This window comes from Salmo salar, chromosome ssa24 (genome assembly GCF_905237065.1).
Source record: "Salmo salar chromosome ssa24, Ssal_v3.1, whole genome shotgun sequence".
Classification (NCBI taxonomy): Eukaryota; Metazoa; Chordata; class Actinopteri; order Salmoniformes; family Salmonidae; genus Salmo; species Salmo salar.
The window spans coordinates 13,170,739-13,187,771 of record NC_059465.1 but is presented as its reverse complement, the minus strand read 5'-3'; the positions used below and the strand labels follow the sequence as shown (position 1 = coordinate 13,187,771).

General features: G+C 40.2%; 1 protein-coding gene and 1 long non-coding RNA gene across 2 annotated transcripts; both read left to right on the top strand.

Moving 5' to 3' along the window:
* Positions 1-638: 638 nt before the first annotated feature.
* On the top strand, positions 639-3,512 carry LOC106585076 (uncharacterized). Its single transcript, XR_001323903.2, has 3 exons — positions 639-879; positions 1,036-1,115; positions 1,282-3,512. It is a non-coding gene; the product is annotated as an uncharacterized lncRNA (long non-coding RNA).
* A 5,784-nt stretch (positions 3,513-9,296) lies between these two features.
* Positions 9,297-16,759, top strand: LOC106584952 (purpurin). Its single transcript, XM_014170638.2, has 6 exons — positions 9,297-9,445; positions 9,775-9,893; positions 10,123-10,259; positions 15,710-15,822; positions 16,097-16,309; positions 16,444-16,759. Exons 2-6 carry the CDS (start codon positions 9,777-9,779, stop codon positions 16,452-16,454), a joined length of 591 nt encoding a protein of 196 aa, XP_014026113.1. The 5' UTR covers positions 9,297-9,445; positions 9,775-9,776; the 3' UTR covers positions 16,455-16,759.
* The last annotated feature ends 274 nt before the right edge of the window (positions 16,760-17,033 follow it).

Below are 17,033 nucleotides of genomic sequence, written 5' to 3'. Positions count from 1 at the left end.
GACTATTATATAAACATGCACGTTGTCAATTATTGGGTCTTATTATACTTTCTGCATATTTCTGTTTACTATTGGATGTAGAGAAATTATCTGCAATAGATTAGTCAAACTCATATGAAATTGAGTGTTTGTGAAATTGTGTGATTTTACAGTATCTGTACACACTTTGGGGGAAAAATACCACCATTTTATTTATATCATAAAGATTATACAATGGTATTTTAACACGCAACGTGATTATGCCTTCTCTGCTTCAGGCAAAGTGTGAATTGGTTCATTTGTTATTGTGTTCACTCAAATAAATCGAGTCCCGCCCCCCTCAGGAATGTGGGTGCTCCTTTGGTTTGGTGGTTTGCTGTAATGACTAGACTCTTGACAGAATATTGCCCTGCGTCATGAAAGAAGCTTTTCTAAAAGTATACAATTGTTTTTTGTCGTTTACACTGGAATTATGGAACCACAACAACATGTTTACCAGGCTTATACTGTAGCTTTGTCTTCAAATGACATTGGTTCATCTGTCTGTGTGTTATTTCTGCTTCTCTCTAATTCAACACTTCAAAGGATTTAATGTTGATCTTTCCATTCTTAAAATATAGACAAGACTAAAGGGTATAACAGTATTGCCATGGAATTGAGTCAGCAAAGGAAATCAATTATCGTAGTGACACTTGGTTGATCCCACGCACCAAATCATGCATATAAGCATGCCCCATTCAAATAACGTCTATTGTTCATTCATACATCCTATTTGATGCTATAGTCTTCTTATCAGCATTGGATGTACAGCAGGAACATAAGCTTTAAATTCGTATTCATTGGGACTGTAAACCCTTCCCTTTTTATGCCGAAGACAAGAGGATACTCAACCTAATCAAGGTAATGCTTAGAATAACATGCATGTCTTTGTCATTTAGTGTTGAAATAATTATGTTAAATTATAATGTATTCCATAAACCTTTGGTTCTCATCAATACTTGTGGAGTTTACTGTGTAAAAAATATAACCACTGTGACATTTATTTGACTCTTTCAGAAATGATGGAAATTAAAAAGGAGATTCTGAGGACCACCCTTTGTGTTTTCTTTGTGGTGACTGCATCTTATTCCAAACCAGTAAGAATGCCCATGTTGTTTTTCCATAATATTTTTTTTCTTATAAATCTGTCACTATTGCACTATAATGTGCACAATGACACAAAGTCAGTAAAAACAGACTGTGTAAAAATTGTGCTATGCTATGTTTCTACACTAAAATATGTATTTATACTTCTGAAAACAGGTCAGTCTGCATGGATTCCAGTTCAGAAACCTGATGGCTGACAGCCTGGAATCTTCTGAGTCTTCTGAGTCCAACGAGTCTTCTGAGAACATTGGCGTAGCACCACAGACAACCAATGGCCAGCCAATGGTCACTGGCGCTGAGACTGCAATACCAGACACAGAGGAGGAGACCGATCCACAAGACAGCGATGCTATAGCCTCTGAAACAGCCTCAGCGGTTGATGATGCTTTGATCGCTTCACAAACTGCACTTGGAACTGACGCCTCATCAGCAGACTCACTAAATGGGACAGAAACTGAGACTACTTCACAACATCCAGTCATAATCACAGTGACTGATTCTCCCAGTCTGACTTCTGATGTCATAACCCATATTAGGTCTATGGTCACGACGGCTCTTCCATCAATCATTGACACAGCTACAATCCAAGAATTCCATGTGGGCACAACACTTTCCCCGAGCCCATACCCCATACCCATTATGGAGCAGCCAACAACTCCACCAGTCTCCTCAGTACTAGGCCTAACTCCCCAGCAGCCAGTTCCATGGGAAACCACTGATGACATATCTGCTGTGCCAGGTTGTTTTACTGTAGTATACATAACTAGCCCTCAGCCAGTTCATGCTAGAGGCGATAACATTTAAAGCTGAGAGGAACCTATAATATCTTTGATTAAAGATGGAATCCGAAGTAGGGGGAACAGCGTCACTGGCCACCCCACCACTGTTGTTATTGTTTTTGTTGCCGAGCTTAGGAGCGTCGGCAAGGATGGTAAAAATGTTTGCATGTATTGCCGTGTAATGATGTCCGAGGCGGAAAAAACGGTGTTCTTTGTTTGTAGTAACTTCTTTGTTGTTGTAATATTGCAAACGGACATGGCTGTTTCACCATTAAGGATTCTAGCTTTAAAGGTCCAATGCAGCCATTTTTTTTATCTCAATATCAAATAATTTCTGGGAAACAATTAAGTACTTTACTGTCATTGTTATGAATTAAAATTGTCAAAATTCAAAAGTCACTTCACATCTTTGTTGCAGGTGGATGCTAACAGTTTAATAAGATGAAAGCTCTGACGAAGGCTTTGAGGCCGATACATAAAGCTTAGTAAAGAGCAGTGATACTAGCAAGAGCAGTGTGCGGGTTTCTTATTATTTCTCAAATTAAAATTGTCAAAAAGAAACAAAAATATATTCTTAGTAAAGAGCAATTTCTCAAGCAAAAATGTTGCTAGGACTGTCTGGTAGTGGTCTGAGTGGGTAGGGGAAAACTGAACATTTGCTGTTATTGGCAAGAGAGGTTTGTAACTTTCTTCCTTATTGGTCTATTAACTAATTTACTGCCTGGTGATGGCCAAAACTCCATCCCATCAAAACAGGCTAAGATTTCAGGCAGTCTTTTCAAACAGCTCTTAAGCTAAAAGGGCATTATCATAATTTTCACAATTTGACAGTATTATTCCAACTTCATAGCATGGAAATATGTATAAAACGCAAGGAAATCATTTTTTGGACAGCATTGTGCCTTTAAATCCAGGCACAAAAGCAGACTTCTTTTTAATTTGTCTTAGTGAGCTGCACATTACTGACACCTACATTAGTGCCTTGTGAGCTGGAGGGCCTGCAACTGGCTAGAACACTCATGAAAATGATTCACTAGTGATAAAGATGCAGATATACCGTACCTCATATTGCTCAGTCTTTCACAAGACAATCTTCAATATATTTGGTGGTAGGAAGCCTAGTGGTTAGAGCGTTGGACTAGTAACAGGAAGATTGCAAGATCAAATCCCCGAGCTGACAAGGTAAAAATCTGTTGTTCTGCCCCCTAGGCCGTCATTGAAAATAAGAATTTGTTCTTAACTGACTTGCCTAGTCAAATAAAGGCAAAATATACTTTTGTCTGATTTGTTTTGAAACGTGACACCTTTTGTCCTGAGATGATAACAGTCTGTAATCTGATGCATTGGGATTTTTCAACTCTTAAACCGCTCAAAGCCACTTGTGGTGTAAAATGCATACTCATCGGATAATGTGGATTGAGCAGCATATTAACATTAATAGCCTGCTCAGAAATACCCTTTATTTTGTAGATCTTATCTATTGTCCACTTTTTGAATCCCCACAGGAAACACCTACTAGGCACTGTTTTTCAAATCATCCAACTGAAAGAAGTAAGTTGTTGTTGTCTGCATTGGGAATTGTATTCATTAAAATATATAAAATGTTGATTGACATTTTAAAGCCTCTTATTAAAGTTCCTGTGTGAGGATGTGTAATATTCATCATTTTAATCTACCCTGCGAAGATTGAACATGCTTTGTAATCCATTTGGAAGTCCTATTTAAGGATCGGTGTCCCATCCACGGGAATGTTGAGCTAACGTAGGCTAATGTGATTAGCATGAGGTTGTAAGAAACAAAAAATAATCCCAGGACATAGACATATCTGATATGGGCAGAAAGCTAAATTCTTGTTAGTCTAACTGCACTGTCCAATTTACAGTAGCTATTAGAGTGAAAGAATACCATGCTATTGTTTGAGAGTGCACAATTATGAATTTGAAAATATATGAATAAACCAATTAGGCACATTTGGGCAGTCTTGATACAACATTTTGAATAGATATGCAAGATTTCAATGGATCACTCTAAAACTTTTCTCATACAAGGCTGCCATCTAGTGGCCAAAATCTAAATTGCGCCTGGGCAAGAATAATTTATTATGACATTTCATTTCAAAGATGATGGTACAAAAATATTTTATAAAACTATTGTTTTTTTCCTTTCTATTATCTTTTACCAGATCTAATGTGTTATATTCTCCTACATTCCTTTCACATTTCTACAAACTTCAAAGTGTTTCCTTTCAAATGGTATCAAGAATATGCATATCCATGCTTCAGGGCCTAAGCTACAGGCAGTTAGATTTGGGTATGTCATTTTAGGCAAAAATTGAAAAAAAGTGGCAGATCCGCATAAACCTATGGTATGATACTGCCATGACTACACCCTAATAAGTCTTGATCTGTTCCTGTCAACTTGACTAATTACTGTAATGACCAGCTCTGTCTAGTCAGCAACAAACACCATTTCTGCATTTTTTTTCACTTAAATACACAAAGTTGTAGGAAAACTATAATAAACAAATGCATGTTTCTAGGGATGAGGTCAATTATAGTTTGTCAGAAAACTTGTAATAAAATGTCAACTTAGTTGTACTTAGTATTTTATTAGGATCCGCAATTAGCTGCTTTCAAGGCAGTGGCTACTCTTCCTGGGGTCCAAACAGGAAACAAAAGACAACAAATAGAATACATAATATACAGTACATAACACTACATAATACAATAAATCGCAAAATATAATACAAAATATGTAAAAACGTCTGTTTGTTTCTTCACAGTCCCTGTCGTGCCATGTTCTTTAATACATTTTTTTTATCTGGTTTTATTGCTAGCTTGAGTTACCTGGGGTGGCAGAGAGTTCCATGTAGTCATGGCTCTATTTATTACTGTGTTTCCCAGCCTCTGTTCTGGACCTGGGACTGTGAAGAGACCTCTGGTTGCATGTCTTGTGTGCAGTCTTGGTTGCAGTCAAAAGTTTGGACACACCTACTCATTCAAGGGTTTTTCTTTATTTTTACTATTCTCTACGTTGTAGAATATTAGTGAAGACATCAAAACTATGAAATAACACATATGGAATCATGTAGTAACCAAAAAAGTATTAAACATATCAAAACATATTTTCTATTTGAGATTCTTCAAAATAGCCACCCTTTGCCTTGATGACAGCTTTGCACACTCTTGGCATTTCTCAACAAGCTTCATGAGGTAGTCAACTGGATACATTTCAATTAACAGGTGTGCCTTGTTAAAAGATCATTTGTGGAATTTCTTTTCTTCTTAATGCATTTGAGCCCAGCAGTTGTGTTGTGACAAGGTAGGGGTGGTATGCAGAAGATAGCCCTATTTAGTAAAAACCAAGTCCATATTATAACAAGAACATCTCAAATAAGCAAAGAAAAATGACAGTCCATCATTACTTTAAGACATGAAGGTCAATCAATCTGGAAAATTTCCAAAACGTTGAAAGCTTCTTCAAGTGCAGTAGCAAAAACCATCAAGCGCTATGATGAAACCGGCTCTCATGTGGACCGCCACAGGAAAGGAAGACCAAGAGTTACCTCTGCTGTAGAGGATAAGTTCATTAGAGTTAACTGCACCTCAGATTGCAGCCCAAATAACTGCTCCACAGAGTTCAAGTAACAGACACATCTAAACATCAACTGTTCAGAGGAGACTGCGTGAATCAGGCCTTCATTTTCGAATTGCTGCAAAGAAACCACTACTAAAGGACACCAATAAGATGAAGAGACATGCTTGGGCCAAGAAACACGAGCAATGGACATTAGACCGGTGGAAATCTGTTGTTTGGTCTGATCAGTCCAAATTTGTGATTTTTGGTTCTAACCGCTGGTTCTAACTGTGTCTTTGTGAGATGCAGTGTAGGTGAACAGATGATCTCTGCATGTGTGGTTCCCACCGTGATGCATGGAGGAGGAGGTGTGATGTTGTGGGGGTGCTTGCTGGCGACACTGTCAGTGATTTATTTAGAATTCAAGGCACACTTAACCAGCATGGCTTACTCAGCATTCTGCAGCAATACGCCATCCCATCTAGTTTGCGCTTTGTGGGACTATCAATTGTTTTTCAACAAAACAATCACCCAAGATAGAAAGAGGAGTGGAAGGCCCCGGTGCACAACTGAGCAAAACACCAGTCTCAACGTCAACAGTGAAGAGGCGACTCCGGGATGCTGGCCTTCTAGGCAGAGTTCCTCTGTCCAGTGTCTGTGTTCTTTTGCCCATCTTAATCTTTTCTTTTTATTGGCCAGTCTGAGATATTGCATTTACTTTGCAACTCTGCCTAGAAGGCCAGCATCCCGGAGTCGCCTCTTCACTGTTGACATTGAGACTGGTGTTTTGCGGGTACTATTTAATGAAGCTGCCAGTTGAGGACTTGTGAGGCGTCTGTTTCTCAAACTAGACACTCTAATGTACTTGTCCTCTTGCTCAGTTGTTTACCGGGGCCTCGCACTCCTCTTTCCATTCTGGTTAGGGCCAGTTTGCGCTGTTCTGTGAAGGGAGCAGTACACAGCGTTGCACGAGATCTTCAGTTTCTTGGCAATTTCTCGCATGGAATAGTCTTCATTTCTCAGAACAAGAATAGACTGACGAGTTTCAGAAGAAAGTTCTTTGTTTCTGAACATTGTGAGCCTGTAATCAAACCCACAAATGCTGATGCTCCAGATGCTTTTCTTTGAAAAACAAGGACATTTCTAAGTGGCCCCAAACTTTTGAACAGTAATGTATATTCTCTAGGTATAGCCTGAATAATAACCTACGGCAGTAAACTGCTGCTTTGTTATTCCAACACTTAATTGTTTCTGTATAGAAAGTTGACATCTACTTTTCTCTGCTTTCTCACTAGAGCCAGTGAAGAGTCCATTTTGAAATGAGCAGGCACTGGAAGAAGTTACTGTGAAGCTCTTCACACAGCTCCTGCAAATTTCCACTCTTTTCTTCCTGTATATACTTGGTCAAAAACTCTCCGGTGGTTATTTTATTGACGTGTGCGCTCTAACCTATAAACCCTCACTTTGAAACTAGATATAGTATGTTGTAGTTATTTACATGGCATACAAAATAATGGCTTGCTATTTGGATTCAGAACTGTAACATCACAAATGCAGTATTGTAAATTAAGTTAAATGTTTGTACCCTAGTTACACCTCATGACAGTGTCAAAAATGCTACATGATAAATACATGGTAAACATTTCAATTGTTGTTCTTTCTTCATTTACCTTGCACTTGCTTCACCTTTTTCCTGACACTTGTTTTGCTATCAAGTCATGATTATACTAAACTCAGCAAAAAAAGAAACATCCTCTCACTGTCAACTGCGTTTATTTTCAGCAAACTTAACATGTGTAAATATTTGTATGAACATAATAAGATTCAACAACTGAGACATAAACTGAATAAGTTCCACAGACATTTGACGAACAGAAATGGAATAATGTGTCCCTGAACAAAGGGGAGGGGGGAAAAATCCAAATCAAAAGTAATAGTCAGTATCTGGTGTGGCCACCAGCTGCATTAAGTACTGCAGTGCATCTCCTCCTCATAGACTGCACCAGATTTGCCAGTTCTTGCTGTGAGATGTTACCCCACTCCTCTACCAAACACCTGCAAGTTCCCGGGCATTTCTGGGGGGAATGGCCCTAGCCCTCACCCTCTGATCCAACAGGTCCCAGATGTGCTCAATGGGATTGAGATCCAGGCTCTTCGCTGGCCATGGCAGAACACTGACATTCCTGTCTTGCAGGAGATCACGCAAAGAATGAGCAGTATGGCTGGTGGCATTGTCATGCTGGAGGGTCATGTCAGGATGAGCCTGCAGGAAGGGTACCACAGGAGGGAGGAGGATGTCTTCCCTGTAACTCACAGCGTTGAGATTGCCTGCAGTGACAACAAGCTCAGTCCGATGATGCTGTGACACACCGCCCCAGACCATGACGGACCCTCCACCTCGATCCTGCTCCAGAGTACAGGCCTCGGTGTAACGCTCATTCCTTCGACGATAAACGCGAATCCGACCATCACTGTATGTGTTATGTTCGCATGGCTGAAAGGCAAAGGTGCCAAGCCACAGTAATTCAAGCTCATCCCCAATCTAAATATAAGCAGCAACAATGACAGAAGTGGTTAATTATAGCATGAGACAAAAGCTTTATTTGTCAACTATGTATATCATCCTACCTGTTATCAACTATGGTGCACTATTAAAAATGATTAATGGATGTGTTCCAATGTATTGCCTTCCTCACTGAGAAAATATTCAAATGACAGGGTCATGACATACATTTAACCTCGTGTTGACAACCATCTTGAAATGCGCTTCAGCAGTCTCCTGCCCAAAAACGTTTTGTCTGGGATTACAGAAGCAAGCTGGTGCAACAGACCATGTGACTTAACCCAGGGGCAGGAACATAAAGTCCCACACAGACCTTTAAATTTCATAACACGTGTATTCTTGGGCAAGTTATTATGGACTGCTGATCATGCTCTCATTTCAATGATTGGCATGCAGAGTTGCATAACATAACATGATAACATTTGGATAGCATGACATTGCTTCAACTTTGAACAATAATATATTCCATGAGATATTATGCACCACAAATATATTGGCTGAAGGTGTATGGTCTTTACACAAAATGGTGTGATTACAACATCTTTATCTCTATGGAATCACTATCTGTATGATTTCTGATGGATGTTGGGGGGGGTTTTCATGGAAGAATGTATGAATGTAATTTGTGGATATTATATTTTGCTCACTTAACAGGTATGAGAATATTGTCTTTGAATATTCTGTGGACTGAGGAGCTTACAGGCACAGTATGGCTACTTTTACACAGGCAGCCCAATTCTGATATTTTTTCCACAAATGGTCTTTTGACCAATCACATCAGAACTTTTTACATCAGATCTTCTTCAGAGCTATTCTGATTGGTCAAAAGACCAATAAGTGACAATAAGACCAGAAATGGGCTCCCTGTGTAAATGGTAGGTTTGATTGGTACTTTTACTTCAGCTACCCCAACTTGACATCCAGTCCCTCTTTTTTTATCCTTCATATTATTCAAATTCAGTTAAAAGGAAGGGATACCAACTGATGATAAATACATGTGTAATTTATTTCCATTTCATTTGCATGTCAATAAGGAACTATCTAACAATACACTTCTGTAGCTAAAATACACTAGTATTGCAATTCCCATGTGTAAACAGTACTTTGGCTTGGCTGAGGTGAACTAATTCCTTAGACATGTGCTTTCTTTGAGTTTAGACTATTATACACCACTGATACAATTACATAAAGCCATTTCAGTGCTGCATGGGAAAATTCAACGGCTTACAGGATTTAGTTAACTAGATTAGTGCTAGATTTAAGACCAGAATGTGAAAATGATCAGTGAGCTCGTCTGTTCCTTGGGTATATAAGGATCCTAGACAGAAGAGAAACACAGTCGAAGAGAAACACATACCTACAACTTCATTGAAACTTCACCACTTGCTTTTTTCCATAACAGGTAAGTTTTGGAACTTTTCATGGGAATGTTGTTGAAATTTTGCTGCTAATATGGATTTATCTGATTATTTGGCTTTGTTAAATATTGTAACGTTATCAATTTGTAAATAGTTTTATCTGGGACCAATTTGTAGAGAAACTTTGAGAGAAGGAGAAACTTTGAAACGTTCCATCATAGTCAGCTTGTCAGTTTACCAAGTTATGACATGGAATTGTTAACAATTGAGAGGAATAGCTATTGTGCTCTATCAAAATAGACATGCTAATGTCACTTTAATTTGTTCTTACATGCGTATTAACTTCTACTAATGGAATTTCTGTCTCCTCTAGAAATGAATTTCCATATGCTCGCCCTGGTGGTGGTGCTCCTGGCGGGTCTGGAGCAGAGCTGGGCTGCCTCCTGTGTGGTGGACAGCTTCACAGTCAAGGAGGACTTTGATCCCAAGAGAGTGAGTACAGCTGACAATACACATGTTGTGTAGTACATAGTCTATAGCAGACCAACCTGCAAGGTTGTAGTACATCTATCTGTTTCATGTGTGCCAGTGCTATAGTACGCAGCTAGAAAAATATTCGACACTCTCCAGTATGCAGGAAATTATTATTGCTTAGGCTACAACAGTCCTACATGCAAGGCCCTTCAACTAACCTGTTGTTGTTTATGCGTGTGTGCTCCAGTACGCAGGGAAGTGGTATGCTCTGCAGAAGAAGGACCCTGAGGGTCTGTTTCTCCAGGACAACATCTCAGCGGAGTACACCATCGGTGACGATGGCTCCATGGTCGCCTCCTCCAAGGGCCGTGTCACACTGTTCGGGTAAGAGAGCTGGAGATTATTTCTGATGAAATGGTAATAGTCTTAGAAATGTGCCATTCCCTAGTCATTCAGTTTGTTGGAGTGAAAACATAAGGCTTACCTGTACATGTTGCTCGTAATTGTATTCTAGTGCTGTATCTGTGACGAGTAACTACACTGAGCAAAGTATAAACGCAACAAGTAAAGTGTTGGTCCCATGTTTCATGAGCTGAAATAAAAGGTCCCTGAAATTTTCCATATGCACAAAAAGCTTATTTATTTAAAATGTTGTGCACACATTTATTTACATTCCTATTAGTGAGCATTTCTCCTTTGCCAAGATAATCCATCCACCTGACAGTTGTGGCATATCATGAAGCTGATTAAACAGCATGATCATTACACAGGTGCACTTTGTGCAGGGGACAATAAAAATGTTCAGTTTTGTCACACAACATAATGCCAAAGATGTCTCAAGTTTTGATGGAGCGTGCAATTGGAATGGTGACTACAAGAAGGTCCACCAGAGCTGTTTCCAAGTAATTGAATGTTAATTTCTCTATCATAAGCCGCGTCCAACATCGTTTTAGAGAATTTGGCAGTGCGTCCAACTGGCCTCACAACCATAGACCACGTGTATGGCGTTGTGTGGGCAAGCGGTTTCCTGATGTCAACGTTGTGAACAGAGTGCCCCATGGTGGCGTTGGGGTTATGGTACGGGAAGGCATAAACTACGGACAACGAACAGAATTGCATTTTATCGATGGCAATTTGAATGCACATAGATACCGTGAAGAGATCTTGAGGCCCATTGTCGTGCCATTCATCCGCCACCATCACCTCATGTTTCAGCATGATAATGTAATGAATACTCAGGGAGAAAAAGGTGTAGATTCACACGCAGAGTGCAGCAGATGTTTATTAAGCCTTCGCAGAAGGCAGGAATCGTGGTCACAGGCAGGCAATGGTCAAACACAGTTAGGCAGTCAAAAACAATACCTCACAACCATACAAACAGAAAGAACTGAACTAAATAGGGAGCTGATGAGACCAGGTGAGAAACGAACACAGGTGAAATCAATGAACAAAATGAAAGACAGGGCTACGTTCCAGAACACAAAGAAAAATAACACAAGGTTGACTAAGAAAAGAAAAGCAGAACCTTACAGATAATGCACGGATAATGTTGCAAGGATCTGTACACAATTCCTGGAAGCTGAAAATGGCCCAGTTCTTCCATGGCCTGTATTCTCACCAGACATGTCACCCATTGAACGTGTTTGGAATGCTCTGGATCGACGTGTATGACAGCGTGCTCCAGTTCCCGCCAATATCCAGCAACTTTGCACAGCCATTGAAGAGGAGTGGAACAACATTCTGCGGGCCTCAATCAACAGCCTGATCAACTCTATGCGAGGGAGATGTGTCGTGCTGCATGAGGCAAATGGTGGTCACCCCAGAAACTGACTGATTTCTGATCCACACTCCTACTTTAAGGTATCTGTGACCAACAGATGCATATCTGTATTCCCAGTCATGTGAAATCTGTAGATTAGGGCCTAATTTATTTATTTCAATTGACTGATTTTCTTATATGAACTGTAACTCAGTAAAATCTTTGAAATTGTTGCATGTTGTGTTTATATTTTTGTTCAGTGTATATACAGTACCAGTCAAAGATTTGGACACACCTACTCAATTATAATTTTTTTACTATTTTTTGAAACTATTTTTTACAAAACTATGAAATAACACATATGGAATCATGTAGTAACCATGATTCTTCAAAGTAGCCACCATTTGCCTTGATGACAGCTTTGTACACTATCTTTGATGATAGCTTCACCTGGAATGCTTTTCCAACAGTCTTGAAGGAGTTCCTGCATATTCTGAGCACTTGTTGGCTGCTTTCCTTCACTCTGCGGTCCAACTCATCCCAAACCACCTCAATGGGGTTGAGGTTGGGTGATTGTGGAGGCCAGGTCATCTGATGCATCACTCTCCTTCTTGGTCAAATGGCCCTTACACAGCCTGGAGGTGTGTTAGGTCATTGTCCTGTTGAAAAACAATTGATAGTCCCACTAAGCGCAAACCAGATAGGATGGTGTATCGCTGCAAAATTCCGTGGTAGCCATGCTGTTTTAGTGTGCCTTGAATTCTAAATAAATAACCAACGTGTCACCAGCAAAGCAACACCAAAGCACCCCACACCAAAAATCTCAAATTCAGACTCATCAGACCAATGGAAAGATTTCCACCATTGCTCGTGTTTCTTGGCCCAAGCAAGTCTCTTCTTATTATTGGTGTCCTTTAGTAGTGGTTTCTTTGCAGCAATTCAACCATGAAGGCCTGATTCACGCAATCTCCTCTGAACATTTGATGTTGAGATGTGTCTGAGGTGCAGTTATTTGCCAATTTCTGAGGCTGGTACCTCTAATGAACTTATCCTCTTCAGCAGAGGTAACTCTAGGACTTCCTTTCCTGTGACAGTCCTCATCAAATCAAATTTTATTAGTCACATGAGCTGAATACAACAGGTGTATACCTTACAGTGAAATGCTTACTTACGAGCCCCTAAACAACAATGCAGTTTAAAAAAATACGGATAAGAATAAGAAATAAAAGTAACAAGTAATTAAAGAGCAGCAGTAAAATAACAATAGCGAGACTATATAAAGGGGGTACCGGTACAGAGTCAATGTGCGGGGGCACCGGTTAGTTGAGGTAATATGTACATGTAGGTAGAGTTATTAAATTGACTATGCATAGATGATAACAACAGAGAGTAGCAGCAGTGTAAAAGGGGGGGGGCAATGCAAATAGTCTGGGTAGCAATTTGATTAGGTGTTCAGGAGTCTTATGGCTTGGGGGTAGAAACTGTTAAGAAGCCTCTTGGACCTAGACTTAGCGCTCCGGCACCGCTTGCCATGCGGTAGCAGAGAGAACAGTCTATGACTAGGGTGGCTGGAGTCTTTGGCAATTTTTAGGGCCTTCCTCTGACACCGCCTGGTATAGAGGTCCTGGATGGCAGGAAGCTTGGCCCCAGTGGTATACTGGGCCATTCGCACTACCCTTTGTAGTGTCTTGCAGTTGGCGGCAGAGCAGTTGCCATACCAGGCAGTGATGCAACCAGTCAGAATGCTCTCGATGGTGCAGCTGTAGAACCTTTTGAGGATCTGAGGATCCATGCCAAATATTTTCAGTCTCCTGAGGGGGAATAGGTTTTGTCATGCCCACTTCGACTGTTTTTGGTGTGCTTGGACCATGTTAGTTTGTTGGTGATGTGGACACCAAGGAACTTGAAGCTCTCAACCTGCTCCACTGCAGCCCCATCGATGAGAATGGGGGTGTGTTTGGTCCTCTTTCTCCTGTGGTCCACAATCATCTCCTTTGTCTTGATCATGTTGAGGCTGAGGTTGTGGCACCACATGACCAGGTCTCTGACCTCCTCCCTATAGGAGAGCCAGTATCATCATAGCGCTTGATGGTTTTTGCAACTGCATTTGAAGAAACTTTCAAATTTCTTGAAATGTTACGGATTGACTGACCTTCATGTCTTAACCTCTCTGGGCTAGGTGGGACGCTTGCGTCCCACCTACTCAACAGCCAGTGTAATCCCGTGGCGCGATATTGAAATACCTCAAAAATGCAAAAACTTCAATTTTTCAAACATATGACTATTTTACACCATTTTAAAAGACAAGACTCTCGTTAATCTAACCACACTGTCCGATTTCAAAAAGGCTTTACAACGAAAGCAAAACATTAGATTATGTCAGCAGAGTACCCAGCCAGAAATAATCAGACACCCATTTTTCAAGCTAGCATATAATGTCACATAAACCCAAACCACAGCTAAATGCAGCACTAACCTTTGATGATCTTCATCAGATGACAACCCTAGGACATTATGTTATACAATACATGCATGTTTTGTTCAATCAAGTTCATATTTATATCAAAAACCAGCTTTTTACATTAGCATGTGACTAGCATGTGACTAGCATTCCCATCGAACACTGCCGGTGAATTTACTAAATTACTCACGATAAACGTTCACAAAAAAGAGAACAATTATTTTAAGAATTATAGATACAGAACTCCTCTATGCACTCGCTATGTCCGATTTTAAAATAGCTTTTCGGTGAAAGCACATTTTGCAATATTCTCAGTAGATAGCCCGGCATCACAGGGCTAGCTATTTAGACACCCAGCAAGTTTAGCACTCACCAAAGTCAGATTTACTATAAGAAAAATGTTATTACCTTTGCTGTTCTTCGTCAGAATGCACTCCCAGGACTTCTACTTCAATAACAAATGTTGGTTTGGTCCCAAATAATCCATTGTTATATCCAAATAGCGGTGTTTTGTTCGTGCGTTCAAGACACTATCCGAAAGGGTAAATAAGGGTGACGAGCACGGCGCATTTCGTGACAAAAAAAATCAAAATATTACATTACCGTACTTCGAAGCATGTCAACCGCTGTTTAAAATCAATTTTTATGCCATTTTTCTCGTAAAAAAGCGATAATATTCCGACCGGGAAAGCGTGTATACGTACAAAGAGAGAGAAAATAAAAACATCTCGTGCCCTCGTGCACGAGCTTGAGTCTCAGAGTACTCTGACCGGCCACTATCCAAACACGATAATGTGTTTCAGCCTGGGGCTGCCTCGATATCATTCAGCTTTTTCCCGGGCTCTGAGAGCCTATGGGAGCCGTAGGAAGTGTCACGTTACAGCAAAGATCCTCAGTCTTCAATAAACAGAGACAAGAAGAACAAGATCTTGTCAGAGAGGGCACTTCCTGTAAGGAATCTTCTCAGGTTTTTGCCTGCCATATGAGTTCTGTTATACTCACAGACACCATTCAAACAGTTTTAGAAACTTTAGGGTGTTTTCTATCCAAAGCCAATAATTATATGCATATTCTAGTTACTGAGCAGGAGTAGTAACCAGATTAAATCGGGTACGTTTTTTATCCGGCCGTGTCAATACTGCCCCCTAGCCCTAACAGGTTAATGTAATGATGGTCTGTCGTTTCTCTTTGCTTATTTGAGCTATTCTTGCCATAATATGGACTTGGTCTTTTACCAAATAGGGTTATCTTCTGTAGAAGGAAAGAAATTCCACATATTATCTTTTCACAAGGCACACCTGTTAATTGAAATGCATTCGAGGTGACTACCTCATGAAGCTGGTTGAGAGAATGCCAAGAGTGTGCAAAGCTGTCATCAAGGCAAAGGGTGGCTACTTTGAAGAATCTGAAATATAAAATATGTTTTGATTTGTTTAACACTTTTTTGGTTACTACATGATTCCATATGTGTTATTTCATAGTTTGATGTCTTCACTATTATTCTACAATGTAGAAAACAGTAAAAATAAAGAAAAACCCTTGTAGGCGTGTCCAAACGTTTGACTGGTACTGTATATTACAATAGCTTTTTCCACCATTGACATTCATCTTCAGATTCTGGGTTGTGTGCGCTGACATGGCTGCCCAGTACACTGTGCCTGACTCTGCCAACCCTGGAAAGATGTTCATGAACTACCAGGGCCTGGCCAGCTATCTGTCCAGCGGAGGTACATTTTCTGAATATATATATATATGCCATTTAGCCAACGCTTTATCCAAAGTGACTTAGTTATGCGTGCATACATTTTATGTGTAGGTGGCCCTGGAATCGAAAACCACAATCCTGGTGTGGCAAGCGCCATGCTCTACCAACTGAGCACTACAAGACCACAATATACCCTTATAGACAATACGCCTATACACTTACAGGCACAAAGACACATCATTAACAGCCAACACAAAGCCACCCTCGAGACTCACAGTATACTCTCCTCTTGCCAGGTGACAACTATTGGGTGATTGACACCGACTATGAAAACTATGCCATCACCTATGCCTGCCGTACCCTGAAGGACGATGGAAGCTGTGAGGATGGTTACTCCCTTATCTTCTCTCGTAACCCCCGTGGCCTGCCCCCAACCATCCAGAGGAGCATTCGCGCCAAGCAAGAGGAGATCTGCATGGCCGGACAGTTTGAGCCCGTGCTGCAGTCTGGTACGTGTCCAATTAAATTTGATTAATAAAGCCCTTCTTACATCAAGTCGTTACAAAGTGCTTTTTTGGGATGGTCTATGTCCTAGAAGTTTATTCCCCACCTGACCCCGTTTTTCATTCCCTCTCCTCAACAGGAGCTTGCTAAACGTCTACCACAAAGGAACTTGTGCTGCCAAAGGATCCCTACTGGCTTGGAGAGAGACACCTACTGACGACAGAGGGAAATTGCATGCAAATGATTTTTTTATGAAAATAATTCTATGCTCCCTTAAATAGAAGGGCATGATGCCTGCACCTAACCTAATCACTTAAATTGATTTAGAAAAATGTATTGAATGTGGTGTACTGTACATCACAGAATTACCTAAATCAATATTAACACCACAGTGTTGTTTCACTCATTCACTCTTCATCAGTTTGTGTTGGCGACAATAAAACATTTGAAAGAAACTTTGCGTTGTCAGTGACTTTGTGAATACATTGTCCATGGACATGAGCATTCTAATGTTATCACTGTCTGATGAGCTTAAAAAAAGATTCAAGATGGTTAAAAAAATTACAAAGCTTTTACTTATTGAATGTGAAATTTCAAAATATTTTTAAATATATGAGAGAACTCCACCTCAAACGTCTTAATGCATTTAGAAATAAGACAGAACACTTCCTTAATTTCTTCATCCTCATCACCACACTAGAAGGAGATCAATAAAATAGAGTTAGGGTA